Source organism: Chiloscyllium plagiosum, unplaced genomic scaffold, assembly GCF_037043375.1.
Source record: "Chiloscyllium plagiosum isolate Xiang-an unplaced genomic scaffold, Cpla_swu_hap1 HiC_scaffold_22, whole genome shotgun sequence".
NCBI classification, from domain to species: Eukaryota; Metazoa; Chordata; class Chondrichthyes; order Orectolobiformes; family Hemiscylliidae; genus Chiloscyllium; species Chiloscyllium plagiosum.
The window spans coordinates 47,821,549-47,840,335 of NW_028270160.1; the positions used below are offsets into that span (position 1 = coordinate 47,821,549).

The following is an 18,787-nucleotide window of genomic DNA, read 5'->3' on the forward strand; positions in this document are numbered from 1 at the left end:
GTGGTTTGGAGTCAATTTTTAGAACATTCCTACGAAGTGCCTTGGGACTTCTTTTTTGGTTTAAAGTACTAGAAGTTGTTGTAGTTAGAGCCTGAAGGGCTTAGAGATGGTTTAGTTAAACATTTAAAACATTGCAGAATTCTGATAGATGAACAAGAAAAGATGATGTTCAGGAGACTGAGAATCAAGAATTGTGGCATTGATAGGGTGTAGAAGCAGGCTATTCAGCCCATTGTGCCTGCACTGGCTCTCAAATAAGCATGATTAACCAGCGCCAATTCTATGCTTATCCCCTTGCACTTAATGTTTGTCCAAATAAACATCCAATACCCTCTTGAATTCCTCAATTGAATCTGTCTCCAGCAAGCACTGCATTCTATATCTTAACAACTTGCTGAGTGAAAAAGTTCTTCCTCACTTCACCTTTGCTTCTTTTAGGTGGGAAGTTTCACTACCTGTTTGTGATTTTGAAAACCTCTATCAGATTTTCTCTTGGCCGCCTTCTCTCCAAAGAGAATAATCCCAACTTCTTCACTCTAACCGCATACTTGAAGTTCCTTACCCTTGAAGGAATTTCAGTTAAGAGATTGAAGAAGTTGGAACTGTTCTGTTTGCTTATTTATATTAAGGATTGATGAAGTGTAAACACTTTACAACAAAGATGACATTACACAGATACGAAAATGATTAAAAGCATGTAACTACTTGAAGATAAGAAAATGCAGGGTCATATGTAAAGACAGAGCAATGAAATTAGTTTTAGATTATTCTAACAAAAAACTGGAAGAGATATGATTCGCCTAACTGGCTTTACTCCATGCTATGAATTTTTGTGATGTTGTTTATCCTCCATATCAATTTATTTTTTCATTATACAAACTTCTTTTTTTAAGAGAATTGTACCAAAGCTCTACTGAGATTTCTACCCTCAGTGTTCGCAACATCCATTTCTATACAAGAAATGAATCAATGCATTTTCACTTCCTCCGCATTCTTCAATGGGGCAATAAAAATAATTTCTTTTCAGTTGTACAAATACATGATTTACTCTTCCATAAGTTTCTTATCAAAGCTTGTTGAGCATGTTCATCTAATACCATAGTAACTATCAAACCTTTAAAGGAAATTCCACATCTTATTCATTGCTAAAGCTGCCTTCAAGATATTCACCTCCTGTTTCACACCTAACACTTCAGCTCCCAATGATGACACAACTAATAAAAATTAGCAAAATGCTGTCTATCACCTTAAATATTCCTGAACAGGATACTAAGAAAATGCCTATGCCTGATTCATCTCTCACCTCTGGACTTCAACCACTCCTGTTAAAAACATGTTTATGAAATTGAGTGCACACAGCTTAATACACAGCACTATATTTGCTAGGTTATTGCGTTTTTCAATGGGAAGTGCAAAATCAGAAAGGTTAGCACAAGCTCAAGCTAGTTTATATTACTTAAAGATAGTCAGCACCTCCAAAGGGTAAATACGTTGTGATTGGTGACAATATTGGAAATTATTCTACAACTGACTCTGAGCTGGAAGATACAGAAGAATGTCACAAGATGTGGAGAGCAGGCTGCAAGATTTTTCAAAGCTGCAAAGGCAACCTTAATATTGATGGGGGAAATGTAACACCCTCCACATACACTTTGCTAAGGCGGTGGGGCGAGAGAGCTGAGGACGGTAATACCTGAAAGTCTCTGTTTCCAAGGATCTGGATGCAGTATCACAAGAATTTCAGAATATCAGAGTGTCGAGATCAGTGAATGTAACTCCAATTGCATCAGTAGTCTCATATATATTCAACCTTCTACCCTGCTTTGCTTTTGGCTTCCTTGCTGTTATCTGTTTGTCTGCCATTCTAGACTGTTGCAGCTTATATCTGAAACTGGGCCTTCTAGAGTCTAGTTTTTCGAGGTTGACTCATAAGGTCATCTGCAGTGTCCTCCCTGAAAGTTGGCATCCTTCCCCTAGCCACACTGTAGCTAATGAGACAACACTCATTGTGTAGAAAAAAGCAATGGACACAATACTTAAATACCCCAGTGATCTACACTCAGAATGGCAGTCATGCTGCGCAATGAACAACCAATAGTCACCTCAGCCTTTGTCAAGGCAGCACAAGTGAGAGTTGTGAATCTTTAGAATTCGCTATTCCAGAGGGATGGGCATGCATTTTCGTTGGATATATTTAAAGCTGGCCGGAAAAATAGTGGCCCAAAGATCAGCTATGATTGTACTGAATGGTGGAGCAGCCTCTATGGGTTGGACAGTCTTTACTTCTATTTCTATGTTCTTACAAATAAATGTACAATGGCTTGCCACAAATGGGGTCATCACGACTGCTCATATGATATTGAGCATTAATCTACTTAGTGCTGAGACTGGAATCTCTTTCAGTTGCTGGACACCTCAGTGTTGTCATGTATTTGTAAAGTGACATGCAAGCAATCTATACCACCCTGAATCACGGTGAAGCCTGCAATCCTCATGATGCCGTGTGTGCTCTTCCTTCTCCCTTTCATTACGTAGTCCAGGACACACAGAGGTCACTGTTCCCATGTCTGAGAACAACTGGTTTGTACAGATTTTTAAAGTCAGGACAAATAATATCTTGCAGCATATGCCACACTATTCTATGTGAACTTCAGCAACTTTATAACAAACTAGAAACCACCAAACATTTCTATATTCGCAAGGACCAGTGAAAATCCATCAACTGAAACCTGATGCTCCTCCATAAAGTATTCTTGGTGTGTGTGAGTCGAAGTGCTTCTTGCTGCTCCATACAATGGAGAGCTGCTGTTAAATCCACTTCATGTGCAGGCCAATATCATGATCTTATAACTACGCGTACTTTGGGCAGAAGCTAACAGTTTGAGCTCGAAGGATGCAAAACGATGTCCAGCACAGAAGCACTATCAATACGTGCGCATGCCACAGTGAACAGTTTGGAGGACACATAGAATATGTGGAGCAGAAAATCTGGGTTCAACAGCACCAGATTTCTTGACGTTTACATCTCTGTTTCATCAATTCTACCAAACATTTTTGTAGTTTTGTGGTCCCCCTGATATGTGTTCACCAAGTTAAAAACTAAGCTTATTGTAAAATCTCTAAAATCTCACATTCTTTCTCAGTTCTTGAAAACTATGAAACATGACGGTCTTTTCTTTCTCATGTAGCCATCAAGCTATTTATCATGTAATCTCTATTGCACTTTGCTTCTTGGTTTTTCAACCTTGGCAAAGTTCCTGATTTCTTGATTTTTAAAAAAAATCTTAGTATCACAGCATATTTTATATATGAGACATACCTTAACATTTCCAAAGGATTCGTTTCATGAACTTGAATTCCACACTTTGGACAGTCATTTGTATCTTCAAAATGTTGAACTATACAACTTTTGCAAACTGAAAAAAAAAGAAAGGCATTTGAACCTACTGTTTATTGAAATAGCAGTTAAAATTGTCTTTCAGTTGAATCATTTCAAACAAATAAATTCTACAAACAAAGTTCTTTCATTTAGACTATCATTTATAATAAATAGACATGTGTCAATGTCTAATTGCTTTGGTGCACTAAATTTAAAGTTCATGTGAAGTTGTAGTTCTTCTGTTTGTCACTCAATTCTCAGCATTATGAATACATCCCTTTATTGGCCAGGAATGACACTGTGTGATCTTATACAACACTTTAGCTTTGTGCAACAGTATTGTTTAATAATTTAAAAAGATACAACACCTCTTTCCAAACAGCAGATCAATATATATCAGAAGAACACATTAAGTATAATTGTATTGTGCAGTATGATTTCTGATCAGAATTTTCACTGCTTATCAAGCACTTCAATGTTTACTCTTTTACTTTAAAACTTGATCTGTGACATCCTATGGGCTGTTTGGAACTCTTCATGACCTGTCAGCAGCTGCAATTGCTCACTTTAAGTTTTCAGCTTCACATAATGTGAAACTGAAAGAAATCTTAACATTACAATGATAGCTGTTTAAACTTCATGATTAACTGTATTTATGCAATACTGATGTTGTACAAGTAAAAAAGTATCAATTTCAAATAAAACATTATGGATTTCTAATTTCGGTGTGTACCACTTTTCCTGACTCCGTTCTTCAGCCACCGCTTTTACTTTATTTCTAACTGTTTACAGTTGATGTGTCATAAAACTCAAAAGGTGGAAATTCATGTATTGGTCCTGGAGAGATACCACTAAAATAAAGGAATCAAATTACTGCACAGTAGGGCATTAAACACTTTCCTCACTCTTCAATTTTTTAAACCAGCTAACAACATAAAATGAGCATTTCAAACAGGGATTTCTAACTTCCTTCCACTTTTCTATCATTGAGAATAAAAAAGCACAAAAAAGCTGTCACTCCTTTAAACTAATTCCTTAGTAACATGGGATTTTATAGCATTGGCCATTCTACACAGCTTTTAACAAAAACTATTCATGAAGTCTCAGTCCTCTAGCCTTTCTTTTTTTTTGTTTAAAAATATTTATCAATTCCCCTGACCAATCAAGGCACAGCAGGGAGAGTTGCAGTGGGGGCATGAGTTAGCAGAGCCCTACAGGCACTGGGGGAGCCCTGTATGTCTGAGGCACAAACGTCTTTGTTTGGTCAGGTCTGCCTCTCCTGGTGCCATATGAAATTTTTAAAATATACCTTTCACCCTTTTGCTGGAAGTTCCACAGGTCAATGTGAGCAAAAGCAGGGCTCACAAATTACATATGATGGAGCGACTGCAAATTCTCCCGTAGCTTGAGACCCTATACAGGTCATCTGGTGTCTTAGAGCAATAGAGATGTACAGCACAGAAACAGACCCTTTGGTCCAACTCATCCATGCCACCCAGATACCCCAAATAAATCTAGTCCTATTTGCCAGCCCTTGGCCCATATTTCTCTAAGCATTTCCTATTTAGATGCCTTTTAAGTATTGTAATTGTACCAGCCTCCAACGCTTCCTCTGGTAGCTCATTCCAGCATGCACCACCCTTTGTATGCAAAAGTTGTCCCTTAGGTCCCTTTTAAATCTTTCACCTCTTTCTTTTAACCTATGCCGTTCATTTTGAACACCTCCACCCCAGGGAAACGACCTCATCTATTTACCCAACTCTTCCCCTCGTGATTTTAAAATCACTCCAAGGTCTGTTTGTGTCATGGTAAATCTTGTTTGAACTCTGAGCAGTAGGTGGCTAAATTCTGACATTAGACCCATCTGAAAAGTTATTTTTAATTTGGGCATGTTTTAACACAATTCCAGCACAGGTGAGATTTTAACCTTTTAGGCCAGAGCTTCGTAACTACCATTGTACCACAAGCCTCTAATAGGACTTATCTTAATGTGAATGTACATCAATGAACTAGGGGAGCCAATTTAGCGAACGAACCCTCTCTCTGGCTAAAATGTTCTGGGTTCAAGTCGTGCCCACCGCAATGGTGTGTGATAAAATGTCCAAACAGGTTGATTAAAAATATTATTTTCAAATTGACTGACTCAGATACACCTCAGCTGCCTGGAATTAAAACAGTAACAAGCCAGTATCGTGTGGAGGTTTTGGAGAGGGTGCAAATTATATTTACCGACGTGTTGTCTGGATTGGTGCATATTAGCTATAAAGACAGATTGGACAAACCTTAGTTTCGGGGACTGAGGGGCAACCTGATATAAGTGTATAACGTTTATGAGGGGGCATGGAAAAGGTGGATAGGGAAAGAGGGAAACTTTAAAGGAGGTGAGCGAGGCACTTTTTACACAGAGGGTGATAGGTGTCTGGAACACACTGCTAGGGCAAGGTGGTAGAAGCAGATACAACACAAAGTTTGAGGTATTTTAGACAGATATATGAACAGGCAGAGAATAAAGGGTTACAGACTATGTGCAGGCAGATAGGATTAGTTAATGTCATCATGGTCAGCACAGACATTGTGGGTCAAAAGGCCTGTTCCTGTACTCCTAATGGAGAATAGATGTTGCTCTGTTTCAACTCTCATTGTACCTGGATTTTGCTGGGTGAAAGGAGTTAAAATCCTTCCAAACAATAGGTATCATTTGATCAGCTTGATAGCTTTTGTTTATAATTGATGAGAAACAATAACACAGGATCACCTGGATACAAAATTGCAAAATAATTGAAATAAAACTCAATGGGAAGGCTTTCTGTGTACTTCATGGTTCAGTGAGTGCTCATATTAGGTTTAATTCTATGGGTTGAATTTTACCAGAATTCAACCAAGTGTTAATCTTGTTGAATTTCATAAAGGGTTTCTCTTTGTTAGCCCTGGTGAGACTTCTCATTCTCTAAAACGTACATCATTACCTCAGCACCATGCATCTATGGCAACCTGCTTATCCTGTCTTCACTCTCATTGCAAGTGGAAGTACTGCCCAGGATTACAAGTGCCACCTTTAAACTCAGCTATACCATGTGAAGTGCTGCCAGCTCTTCACCATGCACATTGTAGGAGAGGAACTAAAACCAAATGGGCAGTATAGTTGGGAACAATTGACACTTTTTGCAAATTTAAGTGCATGTTCACTAATCTATTGCTATTTAAGAACCAATCTATGCAGGTTACCCATCCTTCACCTCATTTCATCTTAGAAGCCTATACATGGGAGTGCTGCTATTGTCCCAACACCCAGTGTAGCTTAAAGTTTAATCATGCTAACAACTTTGTCCTTCTGTCAAAGCCTGAGTGATTGTGACTATTGATGGCATCTACCCATTGTAGTAACCCATTTGCTTCAATGCGCTATCATCTCTCACCGTTCACAAATATTGTCTCCTCTGAATTCCAGCATGCACACAATCCCCACAATAAACACCTTTAGTTCTCACTGAACAGATCCCCACCTCCCACACCCCTCCCCCACCCAGCACTGACTGTGGCCCATCCACCTCCCACTAACTGATTTGTACAGACAGCCCGGACTGATGACTGACAAGATCTGAGTTATCTCTGAGTAGCTCAACTGACTCCCCAAATTCCCAGAATGGTTACAGTGGATCTGCAGGACTGACCATGGCCCACTGCCTGGACTGTGGTGATATGGACCCCATTACCCTGATCACCCCAACTGGCTGACTGACCGTGTCCAAACTCCTGGACTGATAGTGGATGTCATCTTTGATGTACTGTACTATCTGAAAGATTCCTCTTCCTTGGCTTGAGGATTACTTTGTTTACAGTGTGACATGGTGATTTGATTGAAATACATGCAATATCTATGCCACATATGTTGCTGGCAGACGCTGCAGATATGAGATTGATATAGCATGGTGCCACACAGCAACATGTGCACTTCCTTGACTAATCACTACTGACACTGCTGAAAATGTGTTGCTGGAAAAGCGCAGCAGGTCAGGCAGCATCCAAGGAGCAGGAGAATAGACGTTTCAGGCATGAGCCCTTCTTCAGGAAACCCGAAACGTCGGGCTCATGCCCAAAATGTCGATTCTCCTGCTCCTTGGATGCTGCCTGACCTGCTGTGCTTTTCCAGCAACACATTTTCAGCATCTGCAGTCCTCACTTTCTCCTAATCACTACTGACAACCAAGAGAAAAGTCTGGCCTTTTGTCTGTGCTAAACAGCAACATAAGACATAAGTACTGTGAGCATCCAAGAATCAAAATGTTAAGATTTAGAATGTGAGTTGATCACAAAATCCCTCGTGTTAGATTTAACTCTACATCTTAAAATCACATGCATTCTGCTTTTCTTTTAATTGTGTTGTTTTGTTCAAATTCAGGATTGAACCTTAAACTGTCTTTGGTCAAGTTGAATCTTAGATGAGAGGTTCCGAAAAAGGTGTTGTTGCAGAACTGGAATCAGGCTGATTTTAACCAATATTTATAATCAACTTACAAATCAGGTTACAAAATCAACAGCTATAGAAAATTCTGTGACTATCCCCCAATTCTACTGCACAAACCAGTGACAAACAGGTTCACTTATTGTCAATGGCTAAAGTATGTTTGATCAGATTTCTTTTCTGGGGATTGTGTTACAGGTTTGACTTTTTCCAATACAGTTCAAACATAATGTTAACAGTTTCAATTAACAGACTGTAAACTTTACACACTGTAGGTTTTGCTCCTTACTCTCTTGGGTTGGCCCATCTACATTATGTGAGGAGGGATCTAAATTAATACTCGACTGAGTGCAATAAGCACCTTTCACTCAGTTATGTCATGAAAACTTGGTGGGAAAGTAAAGCAAGATCTTATGGAAGATGGACCCAAAGCTAAGTCCACTCAACAGTCTTTGTAGTAATTAAAGACTATTCTTAAAATCTTAAAATAGTTGTGCTTTATAGCATCTCTGTGTCTTATTAACCCACCAAAACTCTTTTCATTGGGTTAGAAAGTGGATACCCTCGCACGCATAAGACTATGTTTAAGAACTTATGCATTTAGATGATACGGATGGCAGCACACACATCACCTACTCTGTCAGCAATTTCCTGAAAAATGGATATTAGGATGCCATGTGTCAGTCCAGTTGGTAGAAAATGTCAGGCCCTAGCCCTACTTCATACAAGTACTGAATGGTTTACCAGGTTAGGATTGCAAATCTTTAGATTTGATTGTTGAAGCACAGCTGCACCGTGCCAATTGTAAGTAGTTGCTCACCTAAATTTAAGGTGAGTTTAGATTAGATTTAGCAATTTTGCTTTCTCAGTCATTTTATGTTCAAGAGTGTGTTTGTACAGTCAATATTATAACTCAAGATTATAACAGAATCTTCCCGTGATCTGTAATTTATAACATGTCTTTCACACATGCCCTCACATTCACTTTTCTAATCGTTCAGTAAGCAAACTGAAAACATAGTGGAGCAACAACAGATGTGAAGAATTAAGCTGTTTTATTTGACAGACAGCAAGTGAATATACAAAGTAACAGTTATGATTAAAACTAATTTACTTAATTTGCTTTCAAACCCTGGAGGAAAAACATGTATCATATTATCAGCCATTTTACAGTCACTTGATCCTCTTTTTATCTATTTCCACTTGGCGATAAATGTTAAACCTTGTGTCCCTGATTTCAGAACAGTATGAGAGTGACTTTTAAGCATTAGGCATTGATCAGCCTTATTGATTTGACATTCTGATCATGTGATTAGATTAGATTAGATTAGATTAGATTACATTACATTACATTACATTACAGTGTGGAAACAGGCCCTTCGGCCCAACAAGTCCACACCGACCCGCCGAAGCGAAACCCACCCATACCCCTACATTTACCCCTTACCTAACACTACGGGCAATTTAGCATGGCCAATTCACCTGACCCTGCACATCTTTTGGACTGTGGGAGGAAACCGGAGCACCCGGAGGAAACCCACGCAGACACGGGGAGAACGTGCAAACTCCACACAGTCAGTCGCCTGAGGCGGGAATTGAACCCGGGTGCTACTGGACAAATACATGATATTTTAGATCTAGATGTTCTTGTACTTTTCTTATTAAAATCTGGAAACAGCCCAATTTTTCCTCATCTCCTCCTTAAATCTTAGTTTGAGCTACAAATCTATCCAATACTACAGTTAAACTTACTTTACACCCACTGTTGTGTTGTGTGGCACTATCACTATACTACATGGGATAGACTTTGAGTAGATCTAGCAACTCAAAATTAGGCATCAATCAACAGCAGCATTGCAGTCCAACGCAATCTGCACCCTCATCACCTGCCTTAGCCCGCACTCTACCAGTATTATCAAAACAGGGGATAAATCCTGGTTCAAAGGAGAGCACAGCAAGGCATGTCAGAAGCAGCACTGGGCATACCTAAAAATGACGTCAACTTGGTGATGCTACGCAACAAGACTACTCACATGCAAAACAGTGTAAGCAATAAGTGATAGATAGAGCTGTGTTTCCATAACTAACAGATCAGATTTAAGCATTGTAGTCCTGCCATACCCAGTGGTGAAAGGTAGTAAACAATTAAACAACTCACTGGAGGATACTGCTCCACCAATATTCCATCCTCAATGATTCCAGACTCCAGTACATAAGTGTAAAAGATAAAGCTGAAGTGTTTCCAATGATCTTCAGCCAGAAGCGCAAAGTGGATGATCAATTTCAGCCTCCTCCAGAGGTCCCAGCATCACACATAGCAGTCTTCAGCCCTGATTCACTCCATGTGATATCAAGAAACAGCTGGAGGAACTGGATACTGCTAAGGCTAGAAGCTCTGACAACATTCTGGCAATACTATTGAAGGTGTGCTGTAGATGTGCCATACCTCCTAGCTAAGGTATTCCATTACAGTTATAACACTGGCATCTACCTGACAATGTGGAAATTTGTCCAGGTAATTCCTATAAACAAAAAACAGAACAAATTCAACCCAGCCAATTGCCGCCCTATCAGTCCACTCTTGATTATCAGTAAAATTATGGAAGGTGTCATCAACAGCGTTATCAAGCAGCTGTATTTTAGCAATAACCTGCTCACTGACAGTCAGCTTTGGTTCTCCTACAGCCACTCAGCTCCTGACCTCACTACACATTCAGTTCATGCATGGACAAAAGCACCGAATTTTAGAGTTGAAGTGACAGTGACAGCCCTTGACAACAAAGGCATATTTGACTGAGTAAAACATCAAGGATCTCTAGCCAAACTGGAGACAATAACAATCAAGGGGAAAACTCTCTGCTCACTTAAGTCATACCTGGCACAAAGGAAGACAGTTATAATCATTGGAGGTTGATTATCTCAGCTCAAGGTCACCTCAGTAGGAGTTCCTCAAAGTAGTGTCCTAGGCCAAATCATCTTTAGCTACTTTGTCAATAATGTCCCCTCCAATATAAGGTCAGATAATATTCAAGCTTGGGCTGCAAAGTGATAAGCAATATTCATGCCACAAAAGAGCCAGGTAATGGCCATTGCCAGCAAGAGAAAATCGAACTATTGCCTTTGGACAGTCAATGGCATCACCATCCTGACTTAGAAATATACTGTTGTCATTCAGTCGTATTGTGTCAAAGTCCTGGAACTCTCTTCCAAACAGGGTTGTGGATCGACCTACAGGAAATAGACTGCAATGGTTCAAGAAGGCACTCACAACAACCTTCCCCAAGGTAACTAGGAATCGGCATTAAATGCTGGCCCAACAATGCCTACATCCCATGAATGAATAATTTTAATACTGCAGCAAGGTCACTGTGCACTCAGGGACATGCAGCCAACTCATGGGTTGGATCAGGGTTAGGTTAGGGTTAGGGTTAGATCCCAGAGTTAGATCTTTTAGAATGAGAGACAGGAAGTTCTAAAAGGAGATGGAAATGGGTAGCACAGCTTTAAAGGAGATGAAAGAGGGTGACACAGTTGTTAATTTTGTTGCAGGTGAAGAGATATCCCAAGCGAGGAAATAGGTAACACAGAAAGCATGAAGGGTAAGTGATGTAGGGAGTTGGGGTTGGTAACAAAGAGTGAGGAAAAATATCATAGGAATTAGAGTGTTGAGCACTCTAATTGGAGGGAGGTGGGTACAGTAGTAGAATTAAAGTGAGTGTGAGATCTTGTAGAGAAGATGGTGACAGTTATTCATGAGGAGTGGAGAAGGTCACAGACCTTCTTCCTACATTGCTGAGCGTTCCTCCAGATGACTGAGACTGTTTTAACTTGGCTAACAATCTCAGACCAGGCTGGCATGGTCTGGTCCTGGGGGAAATGGAAATCCTGCCTCTGTGGCATTCTGACAAATGGGACCTCCAGGTCCCTGCCTTCACATCAGGACACTGACTTCCCTGTCACAATTTGGGCAAATGTAGTGAACCCTGCAGAGCAGTTACAAACTGACAGCTTGACCTGGTGTACTACAAGCTTGCAAAGGATACCAGTTAATTCTCAGATATCCCTTGAGTGGTTAGTTGATCTGGGAACACATATAGTAAGAGGGGCTGGAATTAGACGTAATGGATACCATAGGCGTGAGATAGACAGTGAATGAGGCGTAATTGGTAAGATATGGTTAGAGAACTCACTAGGCATTGTGGGAGAAATCACTCCAATAAACACGATGCAACTCGGACTTCAGCCCTTTAGCTCTGTCTGTCTCACCATAGGCGGTCCCAGATCTGAGTGTTTCAAGATTGTGCTTTCATTCAAGGCTCACGTTACTTGTATTGTGATTCTGTTTCAGTTTCTCCCAGATAGGCTATCGCCAATGTGATTATTTTTGTTATATTGTTATAAAATATGGAGTAATGATCTTTGAATAGTGGCTGATGTAATATCTAGGAATTTCATGAATTGAATTATTTTTAAAAGGATTGAAAATACTCACTTAAAATGATCACAGGCATTACCTGATCTCCACTGTTCACCCAAGTTTCAAGAAATATGCAACATAGATTCAACAAATGCCAATCTTAGCTAAATTAACATTTTATCTAAGAAACTAGTCTAGACCCCATGAAAAATACAAAAGAGCCATGGTCTCCTATTTTGATTTTCACTATTATGATATTGGAAATGGAATCTCACCTACAATTATCAAGCCTGAAAACATAGCTTCTGTAGACCTGTATATACAACCAGCTTGATTATCAAAGTGCTGTTTTGGCCAGGCAGAGAAGATGGATTTTAGACCGAAGAACTGAAAAAAGGCTAGAGAAGCTCCTCTGTGTCTCAAGAAGAAAAGAATCAGGTTACAACACTCATTTGAAAAGTAAACCATTAATGCCAACAATTTCAAAGATCACTGTAAAATTTGCTACTGCTGATGCTCCAAGAACCCAACACCAGGTAATGGAAACTGACCACTAAACATTTCCTTTATAACAGCCAAGGCAACTCTGAGTTACAATCACTAAGCTGGTATTAAACTTTTTAATTGCCAAGTAGGCCATGGTCTTCCATTCTATTTAACTGAAATCGAGTCATGACTACATTTTTAAAAGTGCTGAATTAGCTATACAGTATTTGAAGCATCCAGAGGTCATAAAAACGTGTTCTATAAATGCAAGTTGTTCCTTCTTTAACTGAGTACAACTGTGCCAACAGCCTTCTTAAAAGTTACATTCCTCTGTGATCATAACACAATTTCTAAGAAAGCTATTTACTCACAGATTACTTACAGTGTGGAAACAGGCCCTTCGGCCCAACAAGTCCACACCGACTCACCGAAGCGCAACCCACCCAAACCCATTCCCTACATTTACCCCTGCACCTAACACTACAGGCAATTTAGCATAGCCAATTCACCTGACCTGCACATTTTTGGACTGTGGGAGGAAACCGGAGCACCCGGAGGAAACCCATGCAGGCACGGGGAGAATGTGCAAACTCCACACAGTCAGTCGCCTGAGGCGGGAATTGAACCCGGGTCTCTGGCGCTGTGAGGCAACAGTGCTAACCACTGTGCCACCATGCCGCCCACATTTGATCTTTAAAATGCACAAGAATCTTACAGTTCCCAGAAGTTACATGACTATTTTGTGAAATGCAGTTGGTATTGGTATTATGTCAGGACGAAATCAAAAAATATGTGAAATACAATAAACATTTCCAATAAACAGAAGCCTCTTAACAATGGTTTCCCTGGAGGTGTGACAGTTTTTTCTCACATGTGAAAATCAGAGATAGGGATACATCTGTATCCCAGTCATAGGCAACCCACATCCAATCTCGAAACATAATTTGCAGATTCTGGGATAGTGACCATTTTAAACTTTCATCAGTAAGCTGTAAGCAACCATGTTGAGCAGAACTGCAGCAGGAAGAACCCCAAGAGGCACCATCAGACAGAGGGTTCTCAGGAAGAAGATGGAGAAAGGTAAACAAGCTAAAGGACGGCTGTACTGACCTTGACTACCAAGGATTACAACCTGCAATGTTGGAAAACTGAAAACTGAACAAAGGTGCCTTCATTGCCTTCCAGAACCCCTTCTGCTTAGCCTGCACACAGGAGCAACCTCCAGCTCTTCAACCGCAGAAGCCACTAGTTTTGCAAAATGTGGCTTTACCTGTTTAACCTCTTCATTGCAGAAAGAGAATCTTCAAGCAAGAGACAGATCTGAACTGATACTAGACATTGATTTCATTTTCATCTTCATACATAATTTTTATTCTTATTCTCAATCTTTCTATCTGTCAAATGACCATATTATGTTTACTTGAAAAACGTTCAGTATTGATTGAGTAAACCTGTCATCTTGTTTAAAACATAAAGCGGTCTTTTAAAGCTGAAACATTGGAACCCAAAAAGGGAGCTTGAAAGAGCTATACAAATTTGCAGTTCACAGACCCACCCTGAGGACACAAATTTTTCAACATAGAGTAGCACATTTTCAACAGCTAATTGTGAAAATGAAAATCAGGCCGTTTCTATCAAGTTCCAAAATTTTACATGCAGGGTCAAGATGAAAATCTACACCATAGCACTTTAGTGTAAGATCCTTTGAAGGATTTCACAACTCATTAGCGAAGAAAGATCTGATTTTCTTTAACATTTTTAAAAATCACATCGAAAATGTGCTTCAATGGCTCAAGCATTAGCATGAATCACACAAGACTAAAGGAATTTGGTCATTTTGTGATTCATTGAATTACTGAAATCAATACTGCTCTGAAAAGACGCATAATGTTTGAACAAGTTAACTTAACTCCTAATTTAACCAAATCAGCACCAAATAGATATCTTATTTATAACTTATAACAAGTATGGTTCCTTGCATGATATTGTTTACAGTTATTTGACTAAAATTGTACACATTGTAGCCATGTAACAGACGGAGCTGAGTTACAGCACCACCTCTGGAACAACCGGCATTATTATTACTGCATTAAGATTGACTTCAATGGGCTAAAACTGTCACTGTTACAAAGGATCTTAGTAAACCTCCCATGGCATTGCTCATAGTTAGATTAAATTTGTGTTTTAGCTCTGTTTGTTCTAACAAGAAAATAAGTTATAGCGCCTTCTGTGGCATGAAGATGACTAATTGGCGCATTTACATTACTGTTTTTAAAGTAGTAATAGCACCATCTTCAGGAATAAGTTAAAACAACTAGAATTACAATGGCATGGGCCAATGAATCACGCTCCTTCTCAATTCATTGTCCTTCACTCCACCAAATGCAGCAGAGACTGCCAATGACAAAGTGGGCACCCAACCAGCAACTGGAGATGCTTAACATGTAGTTGACCATCATGGTGCAAACTATTATCTTACCATTCAATGAACTGGGGCATGAGATTGTTGTTAATTCAATTATTTCATTTAAACACACATAGACTGTGCACAGGTTTTAAAACTGATAGTCTGTACATTAAAATATCTCCACTCAGGATTCTATTATTCAATTTTGTTATTCATTGTTAATTCTAAACGAAATGAAAGGAACTCAAAACCATATAAAGAAATAGAATAATTAATGAATAAAAAAACTATGTTGTTAGACACAATGGATATAATAATGCTTCCATGCTGTCTCAAGCATAAACATTACATAAAAAAAGCAATCTCAGTACAAAATCATTTTTGATTTTTGTATTGCTAATTTTTTTGCTATTTTAACTGCAATAATTTAATTTACAGTAAAATTCAACTTGTCGCAAGTGTCCATAATCATCCTTAAATTATGGACTACATGATTACTTCCTTAGACATACACAGTTATATTCATCCCAACTGCTCAGTAATTTTGCACAAATAGGTTAACAAGTACATAGCACAAACAAGCATATAGTGTTAACTGACTTTGAATTAAAAGGAGTAGAAGGCATACTGTATCTATGATTTACTTTTGTAGGAACAGTATTTTGTACTAACTTAAAAATGAGTGGTCAATTCAAAAATGCACTGTGGCAACTATCCAAATACACCATAAGGAAGTCCAGAAGTTGATAAATCAAACTGTATGAGTTTAGTTTTCATTTAATCAATGAATCAAACATCCAGGTTGGATAGAATAATAGTTACAAATATTACAGACATACTGTAATTCTACAATATTTTTATCAATTGAACTATTCAACCTGAGCAATTCATTACGGAATTTCCTCCTGACAAGATAGACTGAAACAAAATTGTATTCTGCAGATTTAATTGTTTTAACAAGTACTAAATTTAGTTTCTTCAGAGTCACGAAAGTGGCATTTCCTCCATAATTGGGAACTTAGCTTGCAGCCTCTGCACATTTCATACAACATCCTTTTATGGTACATTATGTCAAGTCTAATCAGACCAAAACATTTGTAGACATATATATTGTGTTTTCAATATCTTGTTCTGCTTCTACTGACTTCTCATGGAAACAGTAACATTCATATAATAATATCTGGAAGTGCGTAAATTGTGGAACAGGACAGAATTCAATTCAAAAAAGTGTTTTCATAGAATCCCTATAATGTAGGCCATTTTGGCTCAACAAGTCCACACCGACCCTCTGAAGAGTAACCCACCCAGACCCATTCCTCTACCCTAATATTCTACATTTACCCATGACTAATGCACCTAATCTATACATCCCTGAACACCATGGGCAATTTAGCATGGCCAATTCACCTAACCTGCACATCTTTGGAATGTGGGAGAAAACTGGAGCACCCAGAGGAAATCCGCACAGGGGCGAATGTGCAAACGCCACATAGACAATCGCTTGAGACTGGAATCGAACCCAGATCCCTGGTGCTGTGAGGCAGCAGTGCTAACCACTGAGCCACTGTGCCGCCAATGATGGCAACAGTTTTGTAACAAACGTATCGGGAATTTGCACTTAATATATAATAATTTGAATAAATTTTAAAAATCTAGGTTGGATTCTGTGAAAGTCTTGATTTTAATATGTACAGGTACGTAACCCTTTATCCGGACATCCAAAACCGTAAAGTTCTGAAATTTGAAAGTTTTTTTGTGAAGTTTTTTTCTCATTAACAAGGTTGTTTGGCCAGCAAACAGTTAACCCAAGTTGAGACCCACTTGATGTGCGTCACTCAGATGTGACTTGGGGTGGGGGCATGGCCAAGCATCTACAGGCCTGAGGTTTTTCTGTCAACACCCCCAAGTCAACACCCACTCTGTGTGTCACTCAGATGCGACATGGGGGGGCGTGGTCAAGCACGTTTTTAGTTAGAAGTCTGCTTCTCCGGTAAGATTTTTAAAAATTTCACCATTAAACTGTCACAGTCTGAAAAGCGCAAAATTCTGATTTCCGCAAAGCAGCTGGTTCCGAGCATTTTGGATAAAAGGCTATGTATCTGTACTGAATAACATTCACTGACTCTAATGGCACATAATATTACCTGGGATCTAGCAAAGCCAGGTCATTAACTGTTAACATTACTGATGGACATTATTATGCTGTATCCATCGTAGCAAGGCCTTAATGAAAGTTAATAAAATATTAACTAACTCGCTGTACTTGTTCTCAAATTCTATTTTGCAATAGCTTATAACTGAAATATATGTCACTTTCTTTTACTCTTGATTCTGGGATTCTGATATCATTCCATTTTCTGTATTTTTGATTGTAGACTGAAATGGTAAAAGGAAAAGGGGAGATTGTGGAAGGAATTATGGCACTTTTAAAACAAAGTTGCTGAAACTCATTGTATTGGTGCCAAAACTGTTGCTTTGTTCATGCACCAGGAGAGGTTTTTTTTGGATGGCCTAGTAGAAGGAATCAAATGTAGAGTGAGATTTGGCTGGCAACAAATATCTGATTAGTTTGTGCAGTTGTGATCAGTCATGGATGAGAAGGTTCAGCAGCCTGATTGGCTTATGGGTAGCTGAACAGCTTGTAGGGATGAATGATACAGGGAGGAGGCTTTGGACTTTTGGAAGAGCAGGTCTGTGCGTGTGCCCATCTCTCTCTCTCTCTCACGGCAGTAAAAATACCTGAAACCTGAAGAAAGCAGATTATTTTCTCCCATCAGTTGCTGTAAGCTAGTGCCCTTAACCACCATCCTATCACTCTCCCTGGATTGGTTTCATGCCACTGATAAGACAGACCTGTCAGAGGTGGCAGCAGAATAATATACTGATGAAAGTGAATGAACCTGGGAGTCCTCAAGAATGATTCTAGACCCCTTGAAATCTTAATGCAGCAGTCAAATATGAGTGGATTACTATATATCACCTTCCCTTAGATACGGAGTCAGTATTCCCACATGCTGAACACAATTTGTAAGAAGCACTAAGGAAAAAAAGGGCATAAAATGTATCTTAATGTCCTCCATTAAGGGTGGCTTAGCAGCACTACCATTCACCAAGCTAGCCAAGTAATGAAGGGCACAGGTGAGGAACAACATTTAGAGGAGGTAATGACAAACATAAGGGAAAAACATATTTGAGCTTGTTCCTACATGTCTACCAGAGACAGATGCATCAGTCTGTCATAACAAAGGCAGGAGTGTCAACCATACAGGCTTTTATAGGAAGAAAACCTGTCTCAAAACCGAGGACATCTTCAATCATGTTGTGTAATACTACTACTGTTCTAGATGGAACAGATTCCTAATAGATATAGTCGTTCAAAACAGGGAATCTCTGAAGTGCTGAGGGCCATAAGCAGCCGCAAATTATAGTTCCCCCAGCATCTGTAACCTCATGACCTTGGATACGACCCTAGTACGATCATCATCAGGGAACCAGTCTTGGTCAATGTAAAATGTAACTGACCTTGCCAGGAACACCAATTTTGCCTGAAAATGAGATGCTAATCAGGTGAAGCTACAGACATGACTAGATTCATCTTACAACAACAGATGCAGCATTATATAAACCAGGGGTCAT

The 18,787-nt window shown here is 39.3% G+C and overlaps 1 protein-coding gene across 1 annotated transcript in view; it reads right to left on the reverse strand.

Moving 5' to 3' along the window:
- The window catches only part of pcgf5b (polycomb group ring finger 5b), a 182,903-nt gene that overhangs the window by 84,151 nt on the left and 79,965 nt on the right, over nt 1–18,787 (reverse strand). Inside the window, 1 exon segment of the mRNA XM_087999271.1 lies at nt 3,320–3,416. Within this exon segment, the coding sequence (XP_087855397.1) occupies nt 3,320–3,416 (97 nt within the window).